Consider the following 25,215-nt stretch of genomic DNA (forward strand, 5'->3'; position numbering starts at 1 on the left):
CAATCTAGGAGATATGGCTACAATAAAAAAAAATATACTTTACAAAAAATATAGTCTTTTTTATTTAGTTAAAAACAAATTAAGCCGCTATTTTGGCACGTTTTAGCTTTTTTTCGTTAATTTAGGCAAGTTTGAATTGTTCTATCGTTTTTAAACTTTGCATGGTGATTTCTGTAGTAGTTTGGTTCGATTTGGAAAGCGTAGCATCTCTATAATCATTACCAGAATGTCCGTAGGTCCATTTTAAACAAGTTGATTTTTCTACTTTTTTAACAACAAATTTTTTTGTGTTGTAATTATCCGTTTGATCTGATTTTTGGTATATTGATTTCTCGGACAACAAAGTACAATTTTGTAAGCGAAGCAATTCTATAATCAAGTCCTAAAAATGTAAGTATGTCCATTTACATTATACTGTATCAAGCAGTATTCAACAAATTTACTTACAAGTTTCCTTCGACTCTTATACTTTTATATTCTGATTATTCAGTTCCGACACTATAAAAGTGTTAATGTTCGTTTGTCCTACCGTTTCAGTGCTTCGCTTTTATGGATGTTGTCATCTTTGTTTACTTATGTTCATATCTGTTTTTAATTGTTTGTATATTTAGGATGGAACTTTGGATATTCCAGAGAAATTTCGTGATATTAATAATTACTGCTCCTCATTGGCACATAAAACAAACCATAGGTAATTGTTTAATCTATCTATCCATCTAAATAAATATCTATCTGTCTGTCTTTCTAATTGGTGTTCTTAAACACTTGAACACTTCGGATATTTTTTTCTTTACAATGCACGAAGATACTGCTAATTTTTTGTGAAAAAATGTATATAAACAACCATACCCTAATGAAATTTATGCAAATAAACGAAAATATTTAAAGCCTCATGTGTTGTTTTTTCATCCTTGTTGGGGAACGGTATAGTTGGTACGCGTCCTTTTTATGAATGTACTGCGGATATTTTAAAAATCAAATTTTGTGGCTTTTATAAACATTGGTTAAATGCTATAGAACCACCAAAACATAGACAAACTGTTAAAACAAGATAACTATGCAGACAAACAAATAAAAATACTTTTATACAGACAGATATAGAGACAGACAGACAAATATATAAATAAAAAAGATAAATTGACAGACACATAAGTAGAAAGACAAGCACTATAATACAATCAGATCAGTGGCGTGCGAAGCACTTTGTCTAGGGGGGGGCATTTTGAAGATTTTGTAAAATTTTGCCCCCCCCTAAAGCAAAGTGCCCCGGGGGGGCACTTTGCTTTAGGGGGGGGCATTTTGATTATATACACTAACTTTAAATAAGGGCGTTTTAAGGGGTGGGATTATTTGATTATGGGCCTTCTAGTCCTTATCCCTTCTTCCCCATCCCTATTTCCCATTTATATCCCCCATCTCTTCTCCCCCATCTCTTCTCCCCCATCCCTTCTCCCCACCCTGCAATGACCAAAGGGAAGGGAGCTAGAAAGCATCTTCGAAAAAGAAGTACAGAAGATAATTTAACCTTCCCCCCCCCCCCCACCACAAAACATTTTTTTATAGGTGGAAGGGGATGTTATAAAATCTCAATAGGAAGGATGAATAACCCCATTAAAAAATTTTTTGGGGGGGAGATAAAAACACTCATTTTGGAAATAATTTACTTAAAATTTACCTATTATGTAAAACTGATTTTAAACAAGGATGACAACATCTATAAGTAGCAAAGCACAAAAAAATCATTAATAAGAATACAGACAAGTAGATTTAAAGAGCATCTGTTAAAATCAATATATATTTTAGATAGAAAAAGTCACAAATCCTTTTTTCTGTATGTTGTGTGATGACAGTCAAAGTAAATTACATACTGGATGCTCGAAACAGCAAGAAATTTTTTTTTTAATCTTATAATCCACAAAAAAAATCATCGTTCCATAAAAACCAAAGATATAAAGAAAATTACTTGTCCTTTCATCTACAGATATAAAAATCTCTTAGAAATATGGAAAACTTTGGGGTATAGTTTCTTTTGTGGCAACGCCTCTTAAAGGGCATTTCGTCGTATTTTCATAATAGCTTTTAATAGGTTATTCTAGGTTAAGTTGGGTCAGGTGATTTCCCCGCAGGGTTAGGCAATTGGCCCCACAGGAGCTATAAATAGGTGAAAAGCTGCTGTGAAAATACGACGAAATGCACCTTAAGAGGCAATGTCACAAAAGGGACTATACCCGAAATTTAAAAGATACAAAAAAAGCCAAAAACGTCCGACGTCTGACCTCCATGAATTTTTAATAGTTAATTATACTCCATAATGATGGGAATGTTAACATTAAGTTTTAGCCTTCTATCTTTAATTGCAGTTGAAAAAATCACATTTCCCCCTTAGCATTTCGTACTGACAGCCATAGTGAATTATAGAGAAGCTAAAAAGTTATATTAACATATCCTACCCTCTTTAAATGGCACTTTAAAAATCTGTTAATTTTTGATTAAGTGGTGTTTCCAATGATTTATAAGGGAAGTGCGTGAAGCGCACCTAAAAATATTTACTCCCCCTTTGAACTGAAATCAATTAAAGACAACAAGAGTGGCGTATTTTATCAAGTTAGGAATATAGAGTGTAGTTAGTTTTAAGGGTTTTTAATGAAAATTGCCATAAAAAAAAACATGTCTTTTTGTAAGGGTATGTACACAAAAAAAAATGATAAACTTATCCTGAAAATAATATGACATCATATATAGTTATTCATTTAGACAGACATACAGTGTTGAGAAAAAGGCTTAGATAAATATCAACGCTGTTTCTTTTTTTATATAAAATAACTTTTTAATTAAATATTTGTTGTTTTATAGAAATAAAAACAAAATATACAATGAAATAAAAAGCAGAAACCATTTGGAAGGGCGCGAAGCGCAAATTTTTTCTTTAAATATGAAGGGAGGGAGGGGTTTTTGGGCTATTTATTACACTAGTCCCCAATATGTCATATAAAATTTTCTTATTCGTTGGCTCAACAACTTTGGGGACTTTAATGGAATTTTGATTGGTTGGTTAATTAAGTCGAGTTTCCATACATTTCATCCACTAATTGTAATCTATATAAGGGTAATCATCATTGGGGATGTACAAAATTTCTTTAGTAAAAAGTTTATATTATACAAAATAAAATACTTCCTATTACCTGGTTTGTTATGTTCAGTGAAAAAAGATTATAACCTAATATCTACACTAGTTAAAAAATTTGTTAAGGTTAAATGAATAGTAACTGTCTGTTTGGCGCGAAGCGCCAAAATTTTTTTTTTGGAGTATTTCTACACTAATTAAAAAATTTAGTAAGGTTAAATGAATAGTAACTGTCTGTTTGGCGCGAAGCAGCAAAATTTTTTTTTGAGTATTTCTTGATCTTTTTTTTGGAAACTGGGATAGTTTTGCTTTTTGTAGGGTAGGGGGCAAAAAGGGGCATTTTTGTTGACCAGGGGGGGGCAAAATGGGGCATTTTTCAACATTTAGGGGGGGGCAGGGGGGGCGGTGGCTAGGGGGGGGCAGGGGGGGGCGTTTTGGTCGCTAGGGGGGGGCGATTGCCCCAAATGCCCCCTTCGGTTCGCACGCCACTGAATCAGATATGAGAACATACAAACAAACAAAACAGACATACAAACAAACAAATAACAAGAAGAAGCGCTGAAAAGTGTCATGTGTGACGTGATGAAAAATTCCTCCTTTTTAAACGTATTTTTATATAGTCAAACTTGACACTTTCCACCGTCAAAAATATAAAACAGACAAACAGCCATACAAATCTTATTTGTGTATATTTTAGTTTTGTTCCTAACTCTGAGTTTATGGTGTTTAACCATCCAAGATTTGGAATTATTCCCTGCATTGCCTCCAAACATTTCATTGCCAAGGTAAACTATTTTACAGTATGACATCTTCGAATCCGATTAATATCCGCTGGATTAGGACCGGTTCGGCGCCATACAAAAAAAAAATAGGGTAATGTCGGTTTCGTAATATCGCATGAAAACACGTTACTTCATTTTCTTTCCATGATCCGACAGAGTTTTACATATAATAAAATAAATAACTTCTTTTTTTGTTGGTTTGAGCCTTCGATTTCACTGAGCAAACAATTCTGAAAATAATCAAATAATCTACATTTGACTACCTGAGTAAAACTTTCTATAATACGATGCGATAAATATATATTCCTTTACAATTGTTAATGACAGCCAGACATAAACGTTTGTAAAGTAGCTGTACTAATAAAAGGTGTAGTTATGCTTTCTTTACAATTTCTATGAAAATTTGGTAAGGGGGGGAAAGTCACTCAAAAATCAATCATCGCTGTTTTTACATTGCATTGGTCTAATTTCTTAAGTAGATATATTGTGGTATCCGCCTAGGATGAATGGCAGACACCAGAGTTCAAAATGACTACGGCAGTGTGAACAGACATGGACACCTATACTATAGAGAAGCTACGCTTCTCTAGCAATCACTAAATAATAAACAGCATCTATTCAGTTGTTCCTTTATTGAAGGTCTAAGGATTACTAAAGTTATATACAACAAACAATAGCTACACAGATAGGAATAAATAATCATAAATAAAGGCAATATAATACATATACAATAGTCAGTTTGGGCAATAATGATCCCCCATCCCTGGAAAGGGTGGGGGGAATTAACAATACAGCTTAACCATAATAAGGCTGTCAGATTCAATCATTAATTTTAGGCATAGGGAGGGGGTCGGCAGACCCCTTCCCCAGGACTCGGGGGAGGGCCTTTGGCCCTTCCCCGAACCCCGGTCAGGGGTGCCATAGGCATGGCTCACGGTTGCCGAATACCACAACTCTCCCCTCAGAAGGCTGGGAGGGGGTCCCCCTGCCAGACTTCCGACAGTGGTTGAGGCCTTCGGCCCGCTCCTTAGGGCTAAGATATATACAAATGATAATAATTCAATGGAATCCTAGTGGTGATTTTCAGGGCTGATGGGCTCCCAACGTGGGATAGAAAGTAGAGGCTGGCTTTGGTTGGACACGTAGCTCGGCGCTGGCAGGTGTCAGGTTGGCGTGGGGCACAGCTGCTGCGGGGCATTCTGGTTGTTGTTGGCAGCGGCTGGGGCACTGGCTGCCAAGTTGACCGTCTGAGCGGCAGCCTGGCCTCCCGAGGGGCCGCGGGGCCTTCCAGAGGGCGGTCCAGGCCTGCCTGGGCGGTCATGCCCGCTATCGGCTGATTGCATGGACACCATTTCCTCGGCGGCTTCCCGGCCGATGGGAATGGCATCCCAGTCTACTGAAAAGTCCCGGGACTTGGCATGGGTGAGCCGGGCTCTGGCCAAGGCCTTCCTGTACAAGGTTGGATGGTACAGGAACACTTGTGACATCGCATTCATGGCAGCCCGTACACCTCCTTGTGCGGCTGCCAGGGAAATGATGGTCAAATCCCCCAGCAGTTTGAGGATCAACAACAGCAAACACAGTATGGCTGCGCCATCTCCCCACTCGTGGATAGCTTGTCTGAACCCAGCCCAGACATCCAGGGCGGCCTCTCCTTCCTCCGCCAGTCGGTCGATGTTGTAGGACACGATCCCATGGTCTCCGGTGGCCGAACAGCTACCTTGCTGAACGCATGAGCCATAGGACAGGCCGGTCAGCATGGCGGCTTTATACGCTGGGAACGCTAGCAGCTGCTGCCAGTCGTTCAGCTCAGCCTGCGAATACAAGCCTCCCGAACTAAAGTCATCCAAGGGTTCTGTCAGCAGCTGCTTGGGCGTATCCAGCGGGGGTGGCCTCTTCTTAGGTGCGGGGGTTAGCTCTATCCAGCCTTCCTCCGCGTGCACAGTCAGGGGGTAGGTGGAGGAGCAGGGAATCTTGGTGGCGTGGCCGCTATACACCCGTGTCACAGCGTCTACAAATCCTGTGGGTTCCACTGGTACTTTGTCCCAACATTCATTGCTTTCACGGACAACATATTTGTTGCGTTGGCAGGTAAGCTGGAGCAGGACATCTCCCCTCAGCACAGAGAACGTGCTCCCCTGGACACGCACCGGGTGGGCCGGGTCTAGTTGCTGGAGCTTCCAGCAATTGGCCGCTACTTCTTCTGCCGCTGTGCTTTTCATGCGTGTCTCCAGGGTAAATCCAATGTAGCCTGCATGTATCTGGGCCTGCAGGGGGACATCCACATCCCGGGCCGATACTCTGGGCAGCGCTGCCGCGGCCGGGTCAGCTGCCACGAACAATGCTGGGTGGTTGGTGGCATGGGCCTCAAAGTCGCAGTTCACTATTGAGGTGGGGGTGGTCATGTTGATGAAGAACTGGGCTTGATGGTCAACCAGGAACGCATCCATCACTAGGCTAGGCTGGAGGCTGCGGATCAGCCTCAAGGGGCAATCTCTCCCCAGGTGGTCCCACACGTAGGTTGCTTCCCCAGTGATGCAAGACAGCTCAGAATGGGGACATTCTAGGGTCAGGTGGTCAGATTGGGACTCCACCCGTCCATCCTCTACTATGTAGGTCTCTTCCTTGACCAGCAGCCGTCGTTCCTGGAGCACTAATTCATTGCGGTACAGCTGGCCCTCGAAGTGGACGTCCTCCCCTTCACAAACCACCCCCTCTGGGCTGTTGACCAAGGCGCCCACCATGTCGAGGGTGAAGAACAGAGGATGGTTCAGCTGGAACGTCAGTGGCTGGGTCTTGCCTGGCAGCGTGTAGACTCGGTTCCTGGCCAGGTCTCGGCACGTTTCTGGATCAATCTTGGTTGGCCTCATGAGGGTGGGGACCGAGGTCACCTTGAGGTAACCCCATACCCCACACCTGAATGTCCACTGGGACACGGTGAGCTGACAACTGTATCCTGTTGTTTCCCTAATCTTGACTTGCTGCAGGACATGTACTTCATGGCCCAGGGGCACCTCCTGGTGTAGCGGTTCCGTGCTACACATCTTCTCCTTATTGTAGGCTGTGACGTGGGTGGGGTTGGCGCAGTCCCACCCTACCAGGACGTAGCTAGTTGTAGGCCACACGGCTGCCAGCAGTAGTCCCCACAGAACCATCCACCAATGTGAGAAGCTGCCAGACAGCCATCTACCTCGCGCACGCGGCTGGGGATCTTCGGCTCGGGTCACGGCTGCTTCTTGGGGCTGGACACGGCTGGGCTGCTCCTGGCTAGATACAAATTTCCATTGAGCGTTATCTTTATGTGTCCGGGGCACCCCGATACCCTCTCCAATGACAGACTGACAGGCAACTGGCGCCTGCCTGGGTGTCGGCTCCCCTAGCCCCAAGGGGTCCCTTCCCCTGTCCATGGCATGCCCAGTGGCATGGGGCTGAAGTGCGTGTGGCACAGGCTCGCCCTGACTCACGTCCCTCCCCTGCCCTAGGAACTCAGGTGCATGTGGCACAGGCAAGTCTTTATATCCCCAAATTTCAATCTCCCCAGCCTCTGGTGCAGGAGGCACAGGCAAGGTTGGGGGTTTACAATAATTTGGATACAATACATTTGTTAAATTTAACTTATCCTGGCTCGACTGGAAGTGCTGGGCAGCTGGGTTCCCTCGGCTGGCAGGGGGCGCTGGATGGTGTACGGCTGGGCTCTCCCTACAGGCTGGTGGCGCTGGCTGACTGGGGGTGACGGGTGTCACCCCTTCCTCTGGGACTGCTGGCTCGTTCCAGGATCCAGGTATCTTGGTGGCGGCGACGGTTGTCGCCCCAGGCACCAGGGTGGAGGCGCTGGATAGCACCCCCCAATCATCGCAGGTGGCGGCGCCGGGTGGCGCCCCATACATCGACTCTGATGCGCTGGCTAGCGCCTCCTGTCTCTCTCGTTCAACGGCCGCCAGGGCATCCCCGTACACCGTCTCAGTGACGCTGGGTAGCGCCCCTCCACTCTTGCTGGGTAGGCTCGGTCGGGCAGGCCCCATCATGTTTAGGCTGAAGGGCTGGGGCCTCAGGACTTCTGGCTCGGCAATGTTGTTGGGCTGCACAAACTCCGGCCCCAGGTGGTTGAGGCTAAAGCCCAGGCCAACCCGGTTGGGTTCAGCCGCGCCGCCCAGTACGTTGATTCTAGCTGGGACGGTTCCAAACTGCGGCATTCCGTCGGCTCGGCCCGCTGCGTTGGGGGCGGCTGCTTGCTGCGGTGGAGCTGGGGGCGCGCTCCCTTCCATGTTGGCTACTCTGCTGGGCTTTCCTGGGGGAGCGCCCTTGTCTGCAGTGCGCCTCCGGCCGGCTACCTGGTCCCAGTCGGCTCTGCACTCGGCCGCCGTATGGCCAGCATAGTGGCAACGCTCGCACTTGGCAGGACGGTCACGGCGTGGCTGGGTGCGTCTCTCCTCTAGGCTGACTTCCATAGGCGTCGGACAGTCTCGGGCTCGGTGGCCTTTCCCCTGGCAGCGGTAGCAACGGCCTGAAGTCTTGTCATCTGGGGCGACCTTCCCCATCTGGTGGAGACCCGGAGCCAAGGCGCCAATCTCCATTGGCTCCGACTCGTCGTAGTTGGGCAACTGGACGCTGGCTGACCCCGTGAGCCCGTCGGTGGCGTCCACTAGGCACACACCCTCCTTCAGCTGCTTGGTAATCATTGTGACGGTGAACATGGCTCGCCTCGTGTACTCAGGTACAGAGGCGATCTCATGACTCATCATTTCACGTTTCACATTAGCGTTACGAATGCCACGATTTAATTCATCGATTAATAACTCGAGATCCTCATGGCTGTAGGCCTCCCTATACAAGGCACACTTTGTGGATATGTATGCTTGTATAGGTTCTGTCGAGTGTTGCCTGTAATCCCTGAAGGCTTGCTTCAAAGTCTGGGATTCAAAGGCTGGACGAAATAACATTTCACACTCGGCCTTGACTTGTTCGTATGTCAAGGCTTGGCCTGCCTCGCCAAACAGATGAGAAGCCATTTCCGCTGCTTGCCCCACCAGTGACAGTAAAAGGGCGTTGCGGCGGTTGAGGGTGTCATGGGGCGGCACGCGGTAAGCCGCCCATGACATCTCGAGTCTGCGGATGTGGGAACTCCAGGATTGCTTGGGCGGTCCTCTATACTCTGGCAGGTTACTCAGCATCAGCTTGCGGTACTCGGCTGGAGCCGGCTGAGGGTCATCCTGGAGCCATCCTTGGGCTTGGTCGCCTCCTGGCGCTTGCGGCTGTTCCATCGGGTCAACGGTTCAGCGGCGGGACACAAAGTTATAAGTCAATATTATAAATGGTTTACACTTGGGGCTTTCTAGCCTAGCAGCCAACACTGTTTATCACTAGGTTGGTAGTTTAACTACAAAGATATAACTTAGATGTACTTATCACTAGTTTTTTCGGAGTTTGTAGAGTAGGCTGGTAGGGGTAGATAGCTGTTGAGGGTCTGAACTGCTGTCAGGAACTGATTGGGTTTTCCTTTATCACACTATAGATAGAAGGGAGAAGCTTGTAATTCTTGTTTTCTAAACATATCTCTGTTAGATGCTATGGAGTAGCTCCGCTCCTGTGTGTGTGTGTGTGTGCGTGAAATATCCTTTCCTTGCAGCGCGCTTACGCACCGTCAAATCCGCGCACACAGGTAAAACGCGCACTTATCCCTCAACTCGCTCTCTCATTGGTCCGCTTTGTCCGTTGAATTTTTGTGATATGTCCCGAACTCTGTTGCGCGACCCGTAAATGGCGCTCTGTTCTCCCGGTCGCTATCTCCACACCGTGGGAGGACTTAGTCAAGTGTGGGTAGGAGGGGGGAAGCGCGTGAGGGGACGGGGTAAAACCGTCCGTTCCCCCTGCGGGGAAGGGGGAGTGCTGTGGGTTTGAGGTAACTGTGTGATGAGGTAATGGTGCCCTTTCTCCTTAATCCTGGGCTTATTGTTATGTCACCTTGATTGTATTTTCTTCAATGGATGGTGGGCCCCTCCCTTTCCTCTGGAATAAGGGGTGTATTTGTTGTGCTGGAGGCTTGGGTGGTTAGATTGTTTATCAAGGCATTGTTATATTACATCTAGATTCTATTTTTGGCCTTATCACAATACATAACAGATTTGCTTACCAAGCCTGTTCTATTTTTAGTTTTATCACAATACACAACAAATTGTTTGCCAATCCTTGCTCATAAATCTATTGTTCAGCCATCACACTAGGGTGGTAATCCCTACAATGTGATATAATATCTGCTTTTCTAGATGGGTGGCTGCGCTGTAGCCTCTCAGGATACTTGGAGTTGACGTAGTTTCCTCTGCTTGGTACACTACACTCGTATGTTGGCTCGCAGCTCGCAGCTATTTGGCGTGTTTCAGCCTATCGGCGGCAGGGAATGTCCCGTCCTGCAGCGCCGTATATCCGAATCCGGCTGTTGGCGGCAGGGAATGTCCCGTCCTGCGGCGCCGCTGGTTCGAATCCTTGGCTTGTTTCAGTCTGTCGGCGGCAGGGAATGTCCCGTCCTGCAGCGCCGTGTATCCGAATCCGGCTTATGGCGGCAGGGAATGTCCCGTCCTGCAGCGCCGCTGGTTCGAATCCTGCTATCTCTTGCAGTAAATGTTGGCCTATTTTCAGCCGTTTACACTTAGTTGGCCTGTTTCAGCCCGTCCGCAGGCCTGTTTCAGCCCTTGAGCGCTCAATTCTCCGTTAGATGTCGGCGCTTCTCGCGGTTCTCCGTCAAGTTTCGCTGTCTCGCTTCCACAACTGCCGGATGCAGAGTTAGACCTTGCTATCCAGGGTGGGTAATTCAGGTTGCTTGTGTCAGTTTTGCCAGTTTCACTGCTGGGAGTACCTTAGCCTCAGCTGCGCGTCTGCTCTACACTTGTGGTTTGCCGTAATCTCACACAGCTGTCACCAAAAGTTGTGGTATCCGCCTAGGATGAATGGCAGACACCAGAGTTCAAAATGACTACGGCAGTGTGAACAGACGTGGACACCTATACTATAGAGAAGCTACGCTTCTCTAGCAATCACTAAATAATAAACAGCATCTATTCAGTTGTTCCTTTATTGAAGGTCTAAGGATTACTAAAGTTATATACAACAAACAATAGCTACACAGATAGGAATAAATAATCATAAATAAAGGCAATATAATACATATACAATAGTCAGTTTGGGCAATAATGATCCCCCATCCCTGGAAAGGGTGGGGGGAATTAACAATACAGCTTAACCATAATAAGGCTGTCAGATTCAATCATTAATTTTAGGCATAGGGAGGGGGTCGGCAGACCCCTTCCCCAGGACTCGGGGGAGGGCCTTTGGCCCTTCCCCGAACCCCGGTCAGGGGTGCCATAGGCATGGCTCACGGTTGCCGAATACCACAATATATTATACATAGAGCTAATGTATTATGTTTTAAGGGCGAAGAAATATTTGTGAGATATGGATATGAATTAGATTACTGTCCAGACTGGTACCTAGAGGCTTGGGAAAAAGGTAAATAGATTGATAGATGTCTTGTCTTGATAGACAGATATATACCTTACTAGATACCTTTATAGATATTATAATAGACTAGATATATAGACAATTCAAGGATTAAATTAGATTACAGTCCAGACAGGTACCTAGAGGCTTGGAAAAAAGGTAAATAGATAACTTGATAGAAAGATAAATGTCTTTTTAGGATAATTTTAAACTAGCGGCTACGCCAATAACGCCTATAAAAGTATAGGGGCGGGTGAGATTTTTAACTTGGGTACCCTCCCCAAAATAGTTATAAACCTTCATTGGAATACGAAGCTTTGGTGTAAAGGAGAACTATTGCAGTTCAGTCGTTCGAGAGATCTTTTGCTTCTGACTTACATATATTTTGTTACTTTCATAATGGAATTGGAAAAGGGGAAACAGGCAAAGTAGTAGATATTTAGAAAATTGATTTTTTAACAATTTTAACAGTAATACGACCTTTTTAACAGTATTCCTGCTATATTTGCTATTTTTCTTTCTTCTTTAGTTTCTTTTCATCTGTGTCATATACCCATCTGGCAAAATATTTCTTGCAAAGGTTGTAGTTTAGTGTGATGGACGTAAGCTGGGTGCGCGACGGACAAACGTTTTAATTGGTTACAGTTTTAGAGAACTTTCGCGTCTAGCCCAAACAACAACAGAGATTTCTATTCACAAGTTTAGTGGTGTTAGGTTATAACAATACTCATCTTAATAGCCTTTTCTACCTAGGTAATTACCCAGTGCCTGATTCCATGAAGGCCGAGTATTCTTCTGTGCCATCATGGGCCACCAGCACCAACGACGACAAACAAAATCAGCTCCCGGATTCTCTTAATTCTTAATTGTAATGACGACATTATTCATTTATAATTGTAAGGACGACATTTCAAATTTTTTTTTTATAAACAGCTTTTGAGAAAGCATTTTTAAACTCATTTTTTCTTTTGTTGAAATTGTGATTTTAAAGCTGCCATATTTTTTTAGTAATAGAGTATTAGCATAAAGAGTCAGTCACATTTAAGGTTGGATTATACAATCTATTTTGTCTGCTTTGCGCCTTCCCTATCAAAAATGTGCCTTCCTGTTAGATTTAGTTCAATTTCATACAAATTTATATAAAAAAAGATAATAGGTGAAATAAAAAGTAAAATTATCATATAGTAGTATGTATAGTTTTTGGTAAATTTTGACTGTTGATGATTTTTATTGTATTTAAATTTAATACTGGCATTCTGTGGTAATTTACAAATTATATGATATTAATTTTACTCTTTTGGAATGTTGGGTAGAAATTGTACATTCAAATAGCCCATGTACCAAAGAACTTAAATATTTTTTATTAGTAAACAGAAAAAAACTATCAAAATATCTATTTTTAAGTAAGATATGTAAAATAGAAAAACTGAATCAAATATGAAAATTTCTAATATCATATTTTATTTTCTCGTATTCATTCGAATCCGGTGGATAGGAACCGGTTCTCTTCCATACGAAAAAACTATGTCTAGCATCGTATTATATCTGACTTTCTACGAATATAAAAATGTACAAACTAGTTTTAATCTTATAATTGTACATTCTATATCCGCGGAAAGCCGTTTATAATACGATTCGAGAAATAACTATTAAATTTTGAAGGCTTATTAACAGAAATCTTAAGGGATAAGACAATGGATTAATTGATAAATGATGTGCCCCCCCCCCCCCCCCAATTACACAAATTACACCTTCTATAGATTAAGATTAACCGAATCAAATAAGATTCGATATAAATTACAATAATTGTAAGTCATTAGTTGGCCTAAAAACAGGGTAATTTTGTTTATCATTTTGTGAATGAATGTACATCAATGTATCGTCCATTGTCTTATCTCTTAAGTTCTCTGGAGGTGTTAGCTTCGTCGACATGATCCAAATAAAGTAATTATATGATGTAATATCTGTAAAACTGCAACTAAGTGATGTGCATTCACTTCCGCGCATTTTATTTTATTCGCATAATTCATGAAGACACAATCCTGTCCGCAGGTGTGTCTGTAGCTTAAGATCTTGATATCCGCCGAACCTTTTTTTTAACTAAAATGGAAAGTAAAGAAATCAATATAACCGAGAGACCTCTAGGGGCAAGCTGCTAGTAGCAAATAAATAAAAGGAAGTATTTAAATACGAGAATATAGCAAAAAGCAATTGTACAGAAGTGAATGCATATTTCAACTATATGAGCTTAAATGTAATTATTAAAACTGCTTATTTATAATCAAATAAATGTAAATAAATTTTTAGAATAAAATTTCATTGGTTAGTTTAGGTTGATGTAAAGCCTACTGGTTTTCTTAACCTGAGAGAAAACAAACGCTTTGGTTGCACGACCATTATTTGGAATTCCTACCTAACTGTGTGCGTTGTAATGAGTTAGGCCTGTTTATGGTAAGGATTCCTTGAACTATTCAACACAATATCATAAACAAAACATTTTAAACATTTTATGGCAAATTTACCAGGTATTTACAGGGATAAGCAATGTCCGATAAATTGATGTGCATCTCCAATGAGGACAAACAAAATTATCTCTTCTGTACATTAAAATTAGGGGTTAAAACGTTAACCTTTTACTCTTTACTCCCTTGTGAATATAAACAGCCCGAATAGCTTATATAATAAGCTTAGTTTTTATGGAAGTTGCTATCCTTTTTTAAATAAATGGCATACCCACCATTTCTTTAAAAATACCCCCCGCCCCCTTTTGGTGTTTAAACATAACAGCTGTAAAAACCTTTTTTTGAAACAGCTACAAAATCTTAATGAAGTTAAAAATCAACTTATCGATTTCCTTGTAATTATTATAGAGTTTCTAAGCTTTATAAATCATACCCATGCCAATTGTTACTAAAATCAACTCAAGGTGCCAATTTATTATAACATTGATTTACGATACGAGCTATCCGCTACGGACGAACTAACAATATCTGTGGAAAGCTTCGCTGAGAAATCATAGTATGATTGAATTATTTTAGAATGTATTTTTTTCTTTTTCAAGTAAAATATTTCTTTTAATTTAGCTTTATTATAGCAATACTTTTGAACGCTACTTATGAACTATGAGTAACACATATAAGCATCTCTTTTAAAAGGTTGTAATCCGCGGGCGGTCATTTTGATGTTTAGTTTCTAGGTAGCACCAGGGATTAAATAGATAAAACATGAATTATATGCGTAAGATGTTAAAAACTCCTCCTGTAGGTTAAACTATAGATTTAAAAACAAGTGGTTATAAATCTTTGGGTACCTGTATAATTTACTGCACAATGTTCCTTCTTCCCTGGGAATCATCGGTTTAAAATAAAGGAAAAGGGGAGAAAAGCTTTAAACGCGCATTTTCTTATTCGTTGACATTAAAACTTGCGATACTTTTTGTAAAATGTTGATTGGTTGGTTCAAACTAGCAGTGTTCAAACTATTTAAACAATGATTATAATCTACATAAGTTGTTTCATAATTCACCATTGGGCAAATAATATTCACCCTTTGGTAGTATAAAATTTATTAGGCATAGAAAACAAAAATATTCACCTTACTTCCTCTCCTTTTATGTATATTTGTTATCTAAGATCTTACAGACGGCTCAATGGATAACAGTTTCATTTAATTTATGCATTTTTTTATGTTTTACAATATGTTGTGTATTGCGTGTCCGATCGTTTCCTTTAAGAGACAGACGGACGTACAAGCCCTAATCATAGCATAGCTGCGCTACTAATAATAATAAGTGGCGTGCTCGCTCGCTCATATAACCACTTAAATGAGGCGTGGCCTAAGAGTGGGGGGAAGGGTTAAAATAAATAGGGGTTTAAGTATTTATTATCTAAATATTATAAGTAGCGCAGCTACTGAAAACTAGACTTACGTCATTCCAACATTTAGAATCTTTAAAAAAACGCATTTAGGGTTTAAATATATTAACTCCCAAAAAGTTTATAATAAAAAATCTCTTTTCATTATGTATAATAGGCAATTGTTTTTATTTGTATTTTAGTTTTCTTTACTTATCATGGATTTGAGGGATGAGACATTGAACAATTAATTGAAATTGTTGGTTGAAAAGTTTAGATACTGCTTGTTTGAACCAAGTACCCAAAAGTTTTAGCCTGCAAAGGAGAGAACTTGATTATAAAACGTTGGGTACCATCGTAATTTAAAATCCAATAACCCCCTACCTCCCTCCTACTTATGATCAAAAATGTCCTTGTTAAGTAGCGAAGTTAAAATGGGAGGAGATTTTTCTTTTAATTCGCCATAATATGGGTATTTATTACCAAATTTTAATACAATAAATTTATTGCGTATTAGCTTTGGTTAATCAGTTTATCAAATTCTGTAAAACAAGTAGCATCTATAATAAGTGATCTTAAAATGGCAAATTTAATATCGAATTACCATCAAGAACAGTTTTATCCATATGTTTCTAATACAAAACGAAAATATGAAGAAATTTATGAGGAGGAAAATGTGTATGTGATCAAAAGATCTCGTTGTATGGCTCCTCAGATAAATGATGACTATCAGCAAACGGCGACTGCGGTTGTGTGCCATGATCAGACGCCAGTTTCGTCTCGGTATCGCGGCGGTAACGGCGGCTATCAACAGCAGAGGAGAATTGTTCAGCACCAGCAGCCAAATTTGATTATCAGCAATCCACTGCGATATAAACAATATTCACAGGTTACAAATTTTTAATAATTCAAGGTGGAGGGAGGGGGAATTTAAATAGCTTAAAACCACCCAAAACTTAACAATAAATATGTGAAGCTTCTCTAAAACAAAGAACTTAATCGTTGTGTAGTTAGCCAACTCGCTACTCAAAGTGGATGTGAGGTGACATGAAATACCTTAAAACTATTGAAAATTTGAAAGGCTAAAAATTAAAAGTAAAATAGACTTTTACTATTTCATAAGAAATTTAAAGCTTTCCTAAATTGAGAAACTCAATTGGTTCAGTGGTTAGCTTAAATACTTAGCAGACAAATATTTATTTTTTGTTTCCTTTAACATTTATTTAGCAACTATTGTTTTAATCCTACTTTTAGATGTAAAATTTATATTTGTTTGTGAGTTAACCTGAAATATTTTAGACACATGTAATAGAGGAAAGAACAGGCTACTTCCATCACAGTGGGGCTCAGATAAGACAATATACCTGGCAAAACGAGACTCCAGTCCCAGAGAATAATTATCAGGTTAGCGTTAATATGCATTGTATTTTAGGAATTAATAGTCATTGAACATTAAGGAATTGAAAATAAAGATGCTTCGCCTATACCATTGTATATAATAATACCAGGAATCACCATAAATAGGATAAATACCCAGGGATCTTAAGGGAAAAGACAATAAACGTTAAATTATGTACAATATACAATATACATCCATAATGATGATAAACAAAACCACCTCTTTTGTAGGCTAAAATTATTGGTTGAAAAATCTGTAACCAGTTAATCAAAGTTAAGTACCCAACGTTTTTGAGCCAACGAATTGGAAAACATGGTTATAAAACTATATATTTTAAGTAATTGCCTCCAAAAATAGTATAATTAATTTTTTTAGAATATTTATGAGAAAAGCTTGGATTTAGTGAGACGATGGAAAGAAGGTGGTTTTTATATGGAGGTATGTTTAATATTTTTCATATTATACACACTTTTCTGCGAATATTAAAATAAAAAAATAACAGGACCAATTCCATTTTTTGCTTGAGGAGCCATAAATCCGGGCCAAAAAAATAGGACTTCATTTAATTTTTCGTGGAAAATGATCTATAATACTTATAGATACACTGTGTTTTAGACGGACGAACAGACAAAGTGAATTATAAAGTAGCTTCGTTACAACCAATTAAATTTCATATTTAAAACCCAAAATTTTAACCTATATAAACTAAGATTTTTTTATGTTTAGGTATATTATTGTTCCGCCTGTCAACTGCCATTTGAAAATGCTGACAGATTAAAGGATCATATTGACTACATGCATAATAACAACAAGGTAACATATACATTGATTTACTTGATCTATTTGATTTAAACTCTGATTTTGAGCCATGCTTTATACCAAGTTTAGGTAAAAATCACGAAACCTTACATTTATAAAAAAAACTTTGCAGAATATGTTCATTAAAGATAACATAAAAATTCTGAGAAAATTCTCAACTCTCTTTAAAAAATGATATAGAAATAAAAGAAAATCTCTAAACTTTACTAAAAATAAATACATGTTTTTTGTTGTCTGCCTAACAAACTAAGTAATTTGTATAATGAATGCTCATTGGAAAGTGAATTCTTTACCAAAAAAAGCTGTGATTTATCTAAAATAGCAGCTGTGAAAAGTTTCATTATCACTCATGACAGTAGAGACTAACATACGGACTACGACAGACGAAGAAAATTGAATAATAGATTCACTTCCAAAAGAACACCTTGTTAAATAGTAGTTGTGACCACTTTATTAACAGTCTGCCAAAGTATTATGACAATTTAAGGGTTCTGATAATTCTGTACTTTTCAGGGATGCATAGATACGTCCGTATGTCGAGGGTGTGGAGAATTTGTTGGACAAAGTGAATTAACAAACAGCAGCACAGTCGTAGCCGATTTAAGAGAGAAACATGAACAAAATTGCTCCATGGTTAGACCCCATAAATGTAAGTATTATTTTAATTTGGGGGATCTTATGGAATAAGACAATAGACGATAAAGTTTTTGAGGCAATTATCAAGATTAAAAGATTATAAAACTTTGGGCTAGTAAATAACAGTCCAATGACCCCTCTATCCCTGCTTTATAAAAGGTTGCATTCCAAGGTTTCGTGATTTTTCATTAAAAAATCTAATTTCAGGTGACTGTTGCAGTAAAAGATTTGTATTTGACAAACGGCTAAGTAATCATATAAAGATTTGTGGGCAGAAGAATTTGACCTGCAGAGTTTGTAGCAATATCTTTACAGATGAACATATGCTAAAGTATCATATGGTTTTACATGCTTTTGTTTAATTCAAAATTATTGAATTTGAAATAATACACCAAGAGATTTTTATTTGTAACTTTTATGTCGGACAGAAGTTTTTTAACATACCATACTCTTTTCTGTTTATCAACTGTTAATTAGTGTCATATTGTTCTTTTCCTTATAAACAAAGCCTTAAAGAATCCATAGAAAAGAATCCTAAAAATTTATGTTAAAAATATTATCTAGGATTCGAATTTAAAACCAGAAGTTACAAATATGATTACAATTAATTTCTTTATGATAATGCTCGTTTCAATAAAATTGGAATGAGACACAGGTTTTTAAATAGATGCTTCGCATTTAAATATTGTGATATATAAATAAATTTATGCTGAAAATTGTGATTTATATTGAATTAAATTATATTTACTTTTGCAATGATCATTATATGTTGGGTTTTGTACAATTTGATTGTAAATATATAATACATGAAAAATAGAATTAATTTTAATTAGACATTTTATAATGTATGATACAAACAATATGACATACTGAGGCTTAATTATAAGGATGTTTTGCTCATATTAGTGCCTAATCATCCTAAATTTCATTCTTTAAGAGAATAGTTTAATAGTATAAGTGCTCTGATTCCGCAGCCTCAGCCACCATTATCCACTCAACAGGCTGTAAAAAAGAATAAGCAATAAAAATTAAATTTCAAATTTAGTCAACCAACCCTGAGCTATTAAAATATCTCTTTGAAATAATCAATCAAACAGCTTAGACAAAACCCAACGTTGTAGTAGCAAATTAATTTGGGTATGCTGGACAGCTTTGAAGATGAATCAGCCGCCCTTAGCCTCAGATATAGTTTGATTCAGTTTGCTAACAATAGCCATTAATGGTTTTAAAATTGTACCTTACCGTTACGGGAATTACCCTGCCAAGTTTTCAATCAGTATCAAATATGCCTAAAATTACGATAAAAGCTATCCGTTTTGTAAGAATGGACAGACTGACACTAAGGAAAAAAATCTTAGCTGTAAAAAATATCTAAAGCTATTTATTTTGTATGAAGAAAAAGTCAAATCACCCAAATATAATGGTTCAAACCTATTCTAAAAAGTATCAAGAGCATCTTATTTAGAATCAGTACACATAATAAGGGACGTCGTAGCTTTCATTTAAAGTGACTGTCATGCCGAGAAATGTAAGTGCGCCTACCACCCCCCCCCCTCTCCCCCCGATTCCTTATGTTTAACCCTTACAGATCGGGCATCAGAAGGTCATTGATATCTAAGTATTCACCAAAAAAATTTTAGGTTTCACCTTATTACACAAAAGTCATTGAAAAAACTAGAGGGGGGGGGGGGGCTCTTGTAAGAGTTAAAATAAATTGAAAATAGTACGGGAGGGGATAGTTTTCTTTTTTTCATGGTTATCAACTGCAGGGGTCTTAACTCTAAGTATCTTAAACCTGCGGCGCCCTATTCCTGTGTGGATACCCAGTAACCAAACTAACTTAATTTTATGCCCATTGTCTTTTCATTAAAAAAACTGCATATACTCGACATAAACCAAAAATTGAAATTCGCGCGAATGTGTTAAAAGTGCGCCGCTTTATGTTATAGCAAACTTTGAGTCTATCCAAATATTTCACAGCCCCATTTAAGCTGAGTAATGTTGCAAAACAATTTGCTTTTTGCAAGGGCTCAGATTTTATCTCATTTACAACCCATGGGTGAAGAGTTATAAAAGAGGAAATTATTGGTTGAAACGTTTGGATATTGCAAGCTAGGAACCAATCAAACATAAATAAAGACTAGTACCCATTTTTAAAGGCTATCGAAGAAGAAAATATGTTTTAAAATTTAGGATACCAGTGTAATTTACAGTCGAATTATCCTTTCCTCCTTGGGGACAAACAACTTTTTAAGCCTTTTTAACTTTTCTCTTATCCATCTTTTTACTTGCCAGGATAAGCTAGTTTTGCTTTATCACAATGGGGTGTGAATTCACTTCTGCATATGCATTACATTATAAAGTTATCAGAAACATATATTATTACAGATGAAACAATTGTACTTTCCATAAAATTAATTTCTGCAGGGAGAGGGGGGGGGGGGGGTGTTTATTTTGTCAACAGGGGTTAATTCTCACTCCTCAACTGGAATAATACCCAAAAATCATTATCTTGTTTTTTTGCTATAGTAAATTTTTGCAATATGAAACACTTTGTGGATGAGAAAACTTAAGCGGAAGTGGACGAACAACTTAATATGAATGTAATGCAAGTTATAAAGGTATAAACAAAGATCATCATGTCCATAAGTTGCGCAGCAATAACTAGATTTAATCATTAATTGGCTTCTCATTTGCCAGCGCTTAAGTGTAAAATTATTTCAATCAAACAACATGTGATTGGTATTAGCATAACCAACAAATCAACTGGCCATTTTTTTACCTATACAAAGCTTCACTGTAATGGAAAACCAGTAAAGCAGTTAGCGAGATTCCTATTTTTCCACAGACACTCACTCTGTTTCCTTTATTTAAAGAATAGTTATACAATACATTTAAAATTGTATTATATAGTTTGGCCCAGAAAATAACCATTCTATTAATATTTTTTATCTTATTTTTTTCATTTTTTTCTTTCTGCTCTCCTAATGGTTACCCGTATATTTTCAAACAGATTTGCTAATTTTGAATGCATTCATTCTTGCTAAAAAAAATATCAAAGCTTTTTTTCAAGATTAAACATTTTTTTCTTAGATTCGTTGTAGTTATAACCTCAATGTGTTAAAATCAATTTTAAGTTTCCCATTTATCCTTCAATAAGAGTAATATGATGTCTAACTTCCTGTCTGTCTTGTGTTTGTACCGAAGTTTATTGCTACCCTTGTACTGATCTGATATGGTTCTCCTTTAAAAATTCTTACTATTTGGAGGAAGGGTACCTGTACTCTACCAAGAAGACCCTGAAAAAAACACAAAAAAACTATAATATACAGTGCACCCTCCCCCCCTTCCCTCAATCTTTTAAATGCCCGTAGAGGAATCTATATATAAAAGTTAACATTCTTTTAAATTTTAAAATCAAAAGTTCATAAAGTTCCAAATATATAAATTTATTTTGACTTTAAATGTTATGGTTATCTAAGATAGATCTATTCACTAGTGCGCTAAAGGCCAATCCTTGGACACGAGTTATTTTTTTCTAAGTAGCGCAACTACTCTAAACTAGTGTAGCCGCGACTTGAGCAGAATACGTAGTACAATGTAAGTTTAGACTAACCAATCAAGTCTTAATAAAAGTACCCAAAGTTTTATAAATCTTTGTAATTTACAGTATAATGTCCCCTTCTTCTCTGGAAATTAAAGGCAAGCAGAATATCATGTTTTTTTCCAGTATGGTTTCGAAACGGATTATAATCCGCTTGATTAGAACCGGTTCTAAGCCGAACTGAAAAATTATGTTTTGTCTCGTATCATTTCCAGTTTTCTCCAAATATAAAAATGTACAATCATAATATTAAAACCATTTTTGTTAGCCCGTGCCTCGGGTCTAACAAAACTGCTACATTTTATTTCCGCGAAAAGCTGTTTATGATACGATGCGATAAATAACTATTCTAAAGTTTCAACATGAATTAATTTAATTTCCAAATCTAAATTCATGTAGCTGGATGTTATCAATGTACTGAATTTCAATCAAACTCTGCATTTGTGCAACAGGGAGGGAGGGAGGAGACATCAAACTGTAAATTATACTGGTACCCAAAGTTTTGTATCAACATTATCACATTCCTATACTTTTGCACCAAAAATAATCTACAGAAGGGATAATTTTGTTTCACATCATTGTAAATGCTTATCAATTTATCGGCCTGCTATAACGAAAACTTTTCGTTCTTCCTTTTCCTTTTTAGATTTGACTTTTCCTTTATCCCTGGTTCTAAACTTATAATTTTGGATTCAAAAAGAGATTATTTCATTTTTTTCTTCCTTTCTTTTTTTTCACAATGCTCGAGGCTTTGAGAATTGTGGGCAATTTACCTCCAACGGATAGTGGACCATAAACTTTTTTAAAAAGAAAATATTCTATACTAAAGCTAAAAAATCGTGTTTATCTAAACTTTTTGAAGAAAAACTTAAAAACGTTAATTAAGTATGAAAACTATTTTCTTCGATTTTTCTGAAGTTATTATCGCATTCTATGGGTTTTTTATTATCATTTACTTATATCGAAAGTGCCAAACATTGTACCCTAACTTATTCATTTAATAAAAAACCAACCGTGTATATTGGTTAATCAAAATTTGATAATTGACCACGAAAAAATAACCAGATATTTATCTGTAGAATCTCGCTGGACCAATATGGTTCTACTTTGCAGTGAAGACGAGAGGAGGTTTATATCTATTTTGGGGGAAGATTACTGCTACCCTTCAGGAGAAATCACTTCCGGGAGAAATTCTTACCCCAATTTTTTTTCTTTTTCTTAAAAAAATAATTTATATTCAAGAGTCAACTTTATCCCCCCCCCCCCCCTTCCACTTATTACCTCAAGTGCTCTTAGAGGCCCCTTATAGCTCAGTTTCTAGTTTAAAGTATTACAGTAATGTAAGTACATTTTATTTAAAATCTTCTTTGACATTTATTCAGGCCATGCCTCATACAATCTTTCTGGGAGGCTGGGGATAATGGGCTCTTAATTACATTCTAGTACTTGATTGATTGATTGATTAGCCATAGTCTCTTAGGGTTTGGACCTAAGTAGTCATGGAGTAGGCTGAGACACTTTTGTATAGCCACTAGGGCTATCAAGCTCCACGTTCAAGCCCATTATGACTTGACCCGCTATCTCATGAGAGCTACTCATTATTACCTCACCCTCGCCGAGTATGGCAGGTGTCCCAAATTAAGTCACCGTAATGAATGACGCTCTCCGCAGAGGAGCTTGGGATAAGGGTAGTACTGATATTATGTACGTGACTATTGAGTATCCAAACTTACTCAATAATCCCCTTCTTACACAACCAGGGGAAGTTGCGTGAATGTATTCAAAGATTTAAAGGGTGTTAAAATAAAAACCAATCGCTTCACTTTTTTCAATATAAACCTTACAGTTTTGGTCTAAAACTAATAAAAAATAATACAATTCATGCCCAAGCAATGACAATGAGAAAACAATATTGAATTTTGAATCTACTCACCCTTCCAGAGCCCTAGAGTTTAAGACCTAGCCCTTGCAGAGAAATTTGCCCTACGCCGAAAGTGCATATTTTATTACAAATTTGTCTTTTTAAAAACCAATCGCTTACAATTTAAACCACCATAAGTACTTAAAATCTTGTAGATAGACCCCCCTAATGTTTGGAGTTTTTGATGGGGCATGTAAAGACCTTTCTTTAGACACCCTAACAAGGTTTCTAACACGATCTTAGCCGATTTGGCATCAAAAAGAAAGACCTGGCAATCCTCAGAAACTAGGAATAGACAGAGCTGTCATGCCTCAAAGTTGGATGGGAATGTCTTTTTTATGTCAAATTGGCATAGATTGAGCTAGAAACCTTGTTAAGGTGTCTAAAGAAAGGTCTTTACATGCCCCATCAAAAACTCTAAACATTATGGGGTCTATCTCCAAGATTTGAAGTACTTATAGTGGTTCTAATTGTGAGCGATCGGTTTTTTTTTTAACACCCTTTATATGATCTTAATAGTTAACTCAGAAACTTTGGTAATTTTTACATAATTTTGATTGGTTATAATGAACTAGTAGCGTCTGAACGTTACAACCAATAACAACCTACAGGAGGGTGAATTTGTTTATTATCATTAGATATTTAAATTTATTCAGTGTCCATTGTATTATCCCTTAATATTCCTGCAATTGTTGAATAGTTTGCCTTGATATCAGGAATACAGAGATAGCACAATCAATGATCAAATAAAATTCTTTCATTCAAACCAGAGAGGGAGGGGACATTGGGCTGTTTATTACACTAGTTCCCAAAGTTGTATAATAACGTTTCTTATTTATTTTAACAACTTTGGGAACTTTTTATTGAATTTTGATTGGTTGGTTCATTAGATTGAGTGTCCAAATGTTTTAAGCACTTAATGCATTTTATAGAAGGGGTAAATTTGTGCATCACCATTGGGGATATGATTCATACTCCAACAGCAATCCTCAATGATGGCAATTGCCGTGGTAGAATTTTTTCTTTAGTATAGCATGGTGGAGAGATTTTAGAGTAAATTAGTTTATTTACTATTGTCCACTCCCTTTCCCTGTGTTGATATGGTTTAAATAGCATACATACTCCAAATGTCAACATATATAAAACTCTAAGTTCAATTTTTAGATGCACAACTTATAATATTTTGAATTCTTAAACTTGGCAATAGGCTGTAATCATATTACTGAAATATAGTAAGACAGCGTTGTACAATATTAAATGTAGTCGATTTCAGGTTTTAGGTATAATCCTGCAGGTCCTGATCCTCCAGGTTCATATAATGATTAGACTCTATTTATCTCTAAAACATTTCTTTAAGTCTTCCTGAATATGTTCTTACTTTGTTGTTTAACACTTTGATTGCACGATCTTTGTCTTGAAGTCTTGTACTGTTCACGTTTTAGGCCAATGCATTATCTCCAACTTTGTTTAAGTCACACTTCCGACAAAGTAGCAGAAGGAACTAATTCTGACGTCTTTAGCGTTTGGCCGAGATTCGAACCAATCATTTATCCGACAAGTACCGGATAAAATAACAATTCCATCA

At 38.5% G+C, this 25,215-nt stretch overlaps 2 protein-coding genes across 5 annotated transcripts in view; both read left to right on the forward strand.

Annotated features, from left to right (window-relative positions):
• Positions 1-13,711, forward strand: part of LOC145335424 (histone-lysine N-methyltransferase SETD7-like) — a 34,101-nt gene extending 20,390 nt beyond the window's left edge. For all 4 annotated transcript variants that reach the window (XM_080181165.1, XM_080181166.1, XM_080181168.1 and 1 more), the window contains 4 exons: positions 612-691; positions 3,822-3,909; positions 11,331-11,406; positions 12,151-13,711. In XM_080181165.1, coding sequence (XP_080037291.1) covers positions 612-691; positions 3,822-3,909; positions 11,331-11,406; positions 12,151-12,263 — 357 coding nt within the window. In that variant the 3' untranslated portion in view covers positions 12,264-13,711. The remainder of the gene's footprint in view (positions 1-611; positions 692-3,821; positions 3,910-11,330; positions 11,407-12,150) is intronic.
• A 1,588-nt stretch (positions 13,712-15,299) lies between these two features.
• Positions 15,300-18,919, forward strand: LOC145335034 (uncharacterized). Its single transcript, XM_080180722.1, has 6 exons — positions 15,300-16,140; positions 16,551-16,655; positions 17,026-17,088; positions 17,377-17,463; positions 17,983-18,118; positions 18,313-18,919. Exons 1-6 carry the CDS (start codon positions 15,832-15,834, stop codon positions 18,465-18,467), a joined length of 855 nt encoding a protein of 284 aa, XP_080036848.1. The 5' UTR covers positions 15,300-15,831; the 3' UTR covers positions 18,468-18,919.
• Positions 18,920-25,215: the final 6,296 nt, after the last annotated feature.

The sequence above is a fragment of the Acartia tonsa genome, chromosome 13, assembly GCF_053477335.1.
Source record: "Acartia tonsa isolate MP-2025a chromosome 13, ASM5347733v1, whole genome shotgun sequence".
Classification (NCBI taxonomy): Eukaryota; Metazoa; Arthropoda; class Copepoda; order Calanoida; family Acartiidae; genus Acartia; species Acartia tonsa.

Bases quoted from the DNA above. Each gene is read 5' to 3' on its own strand.
- LOC145335034 (XM_080180722.1), top strand. From the start codon at position 15,832: ATGGCAAATTTAATATCGAATTACCATCAAGAACAGTTTTATCCATAT. The intron at 16,141-16,550 runs GTTACAAATTTT...GAAATATTTTAG, and splicing joins GATATAAACAATATTCACAG to ACACATGTAATAGAGGAAAG. The intron at 17,464-17,982 runs GTAACATATACA...TGTACTTTTCAG, and splicing joins ACATGCATAATAACAACAAG to GGATGCATAGATACGTCCGT.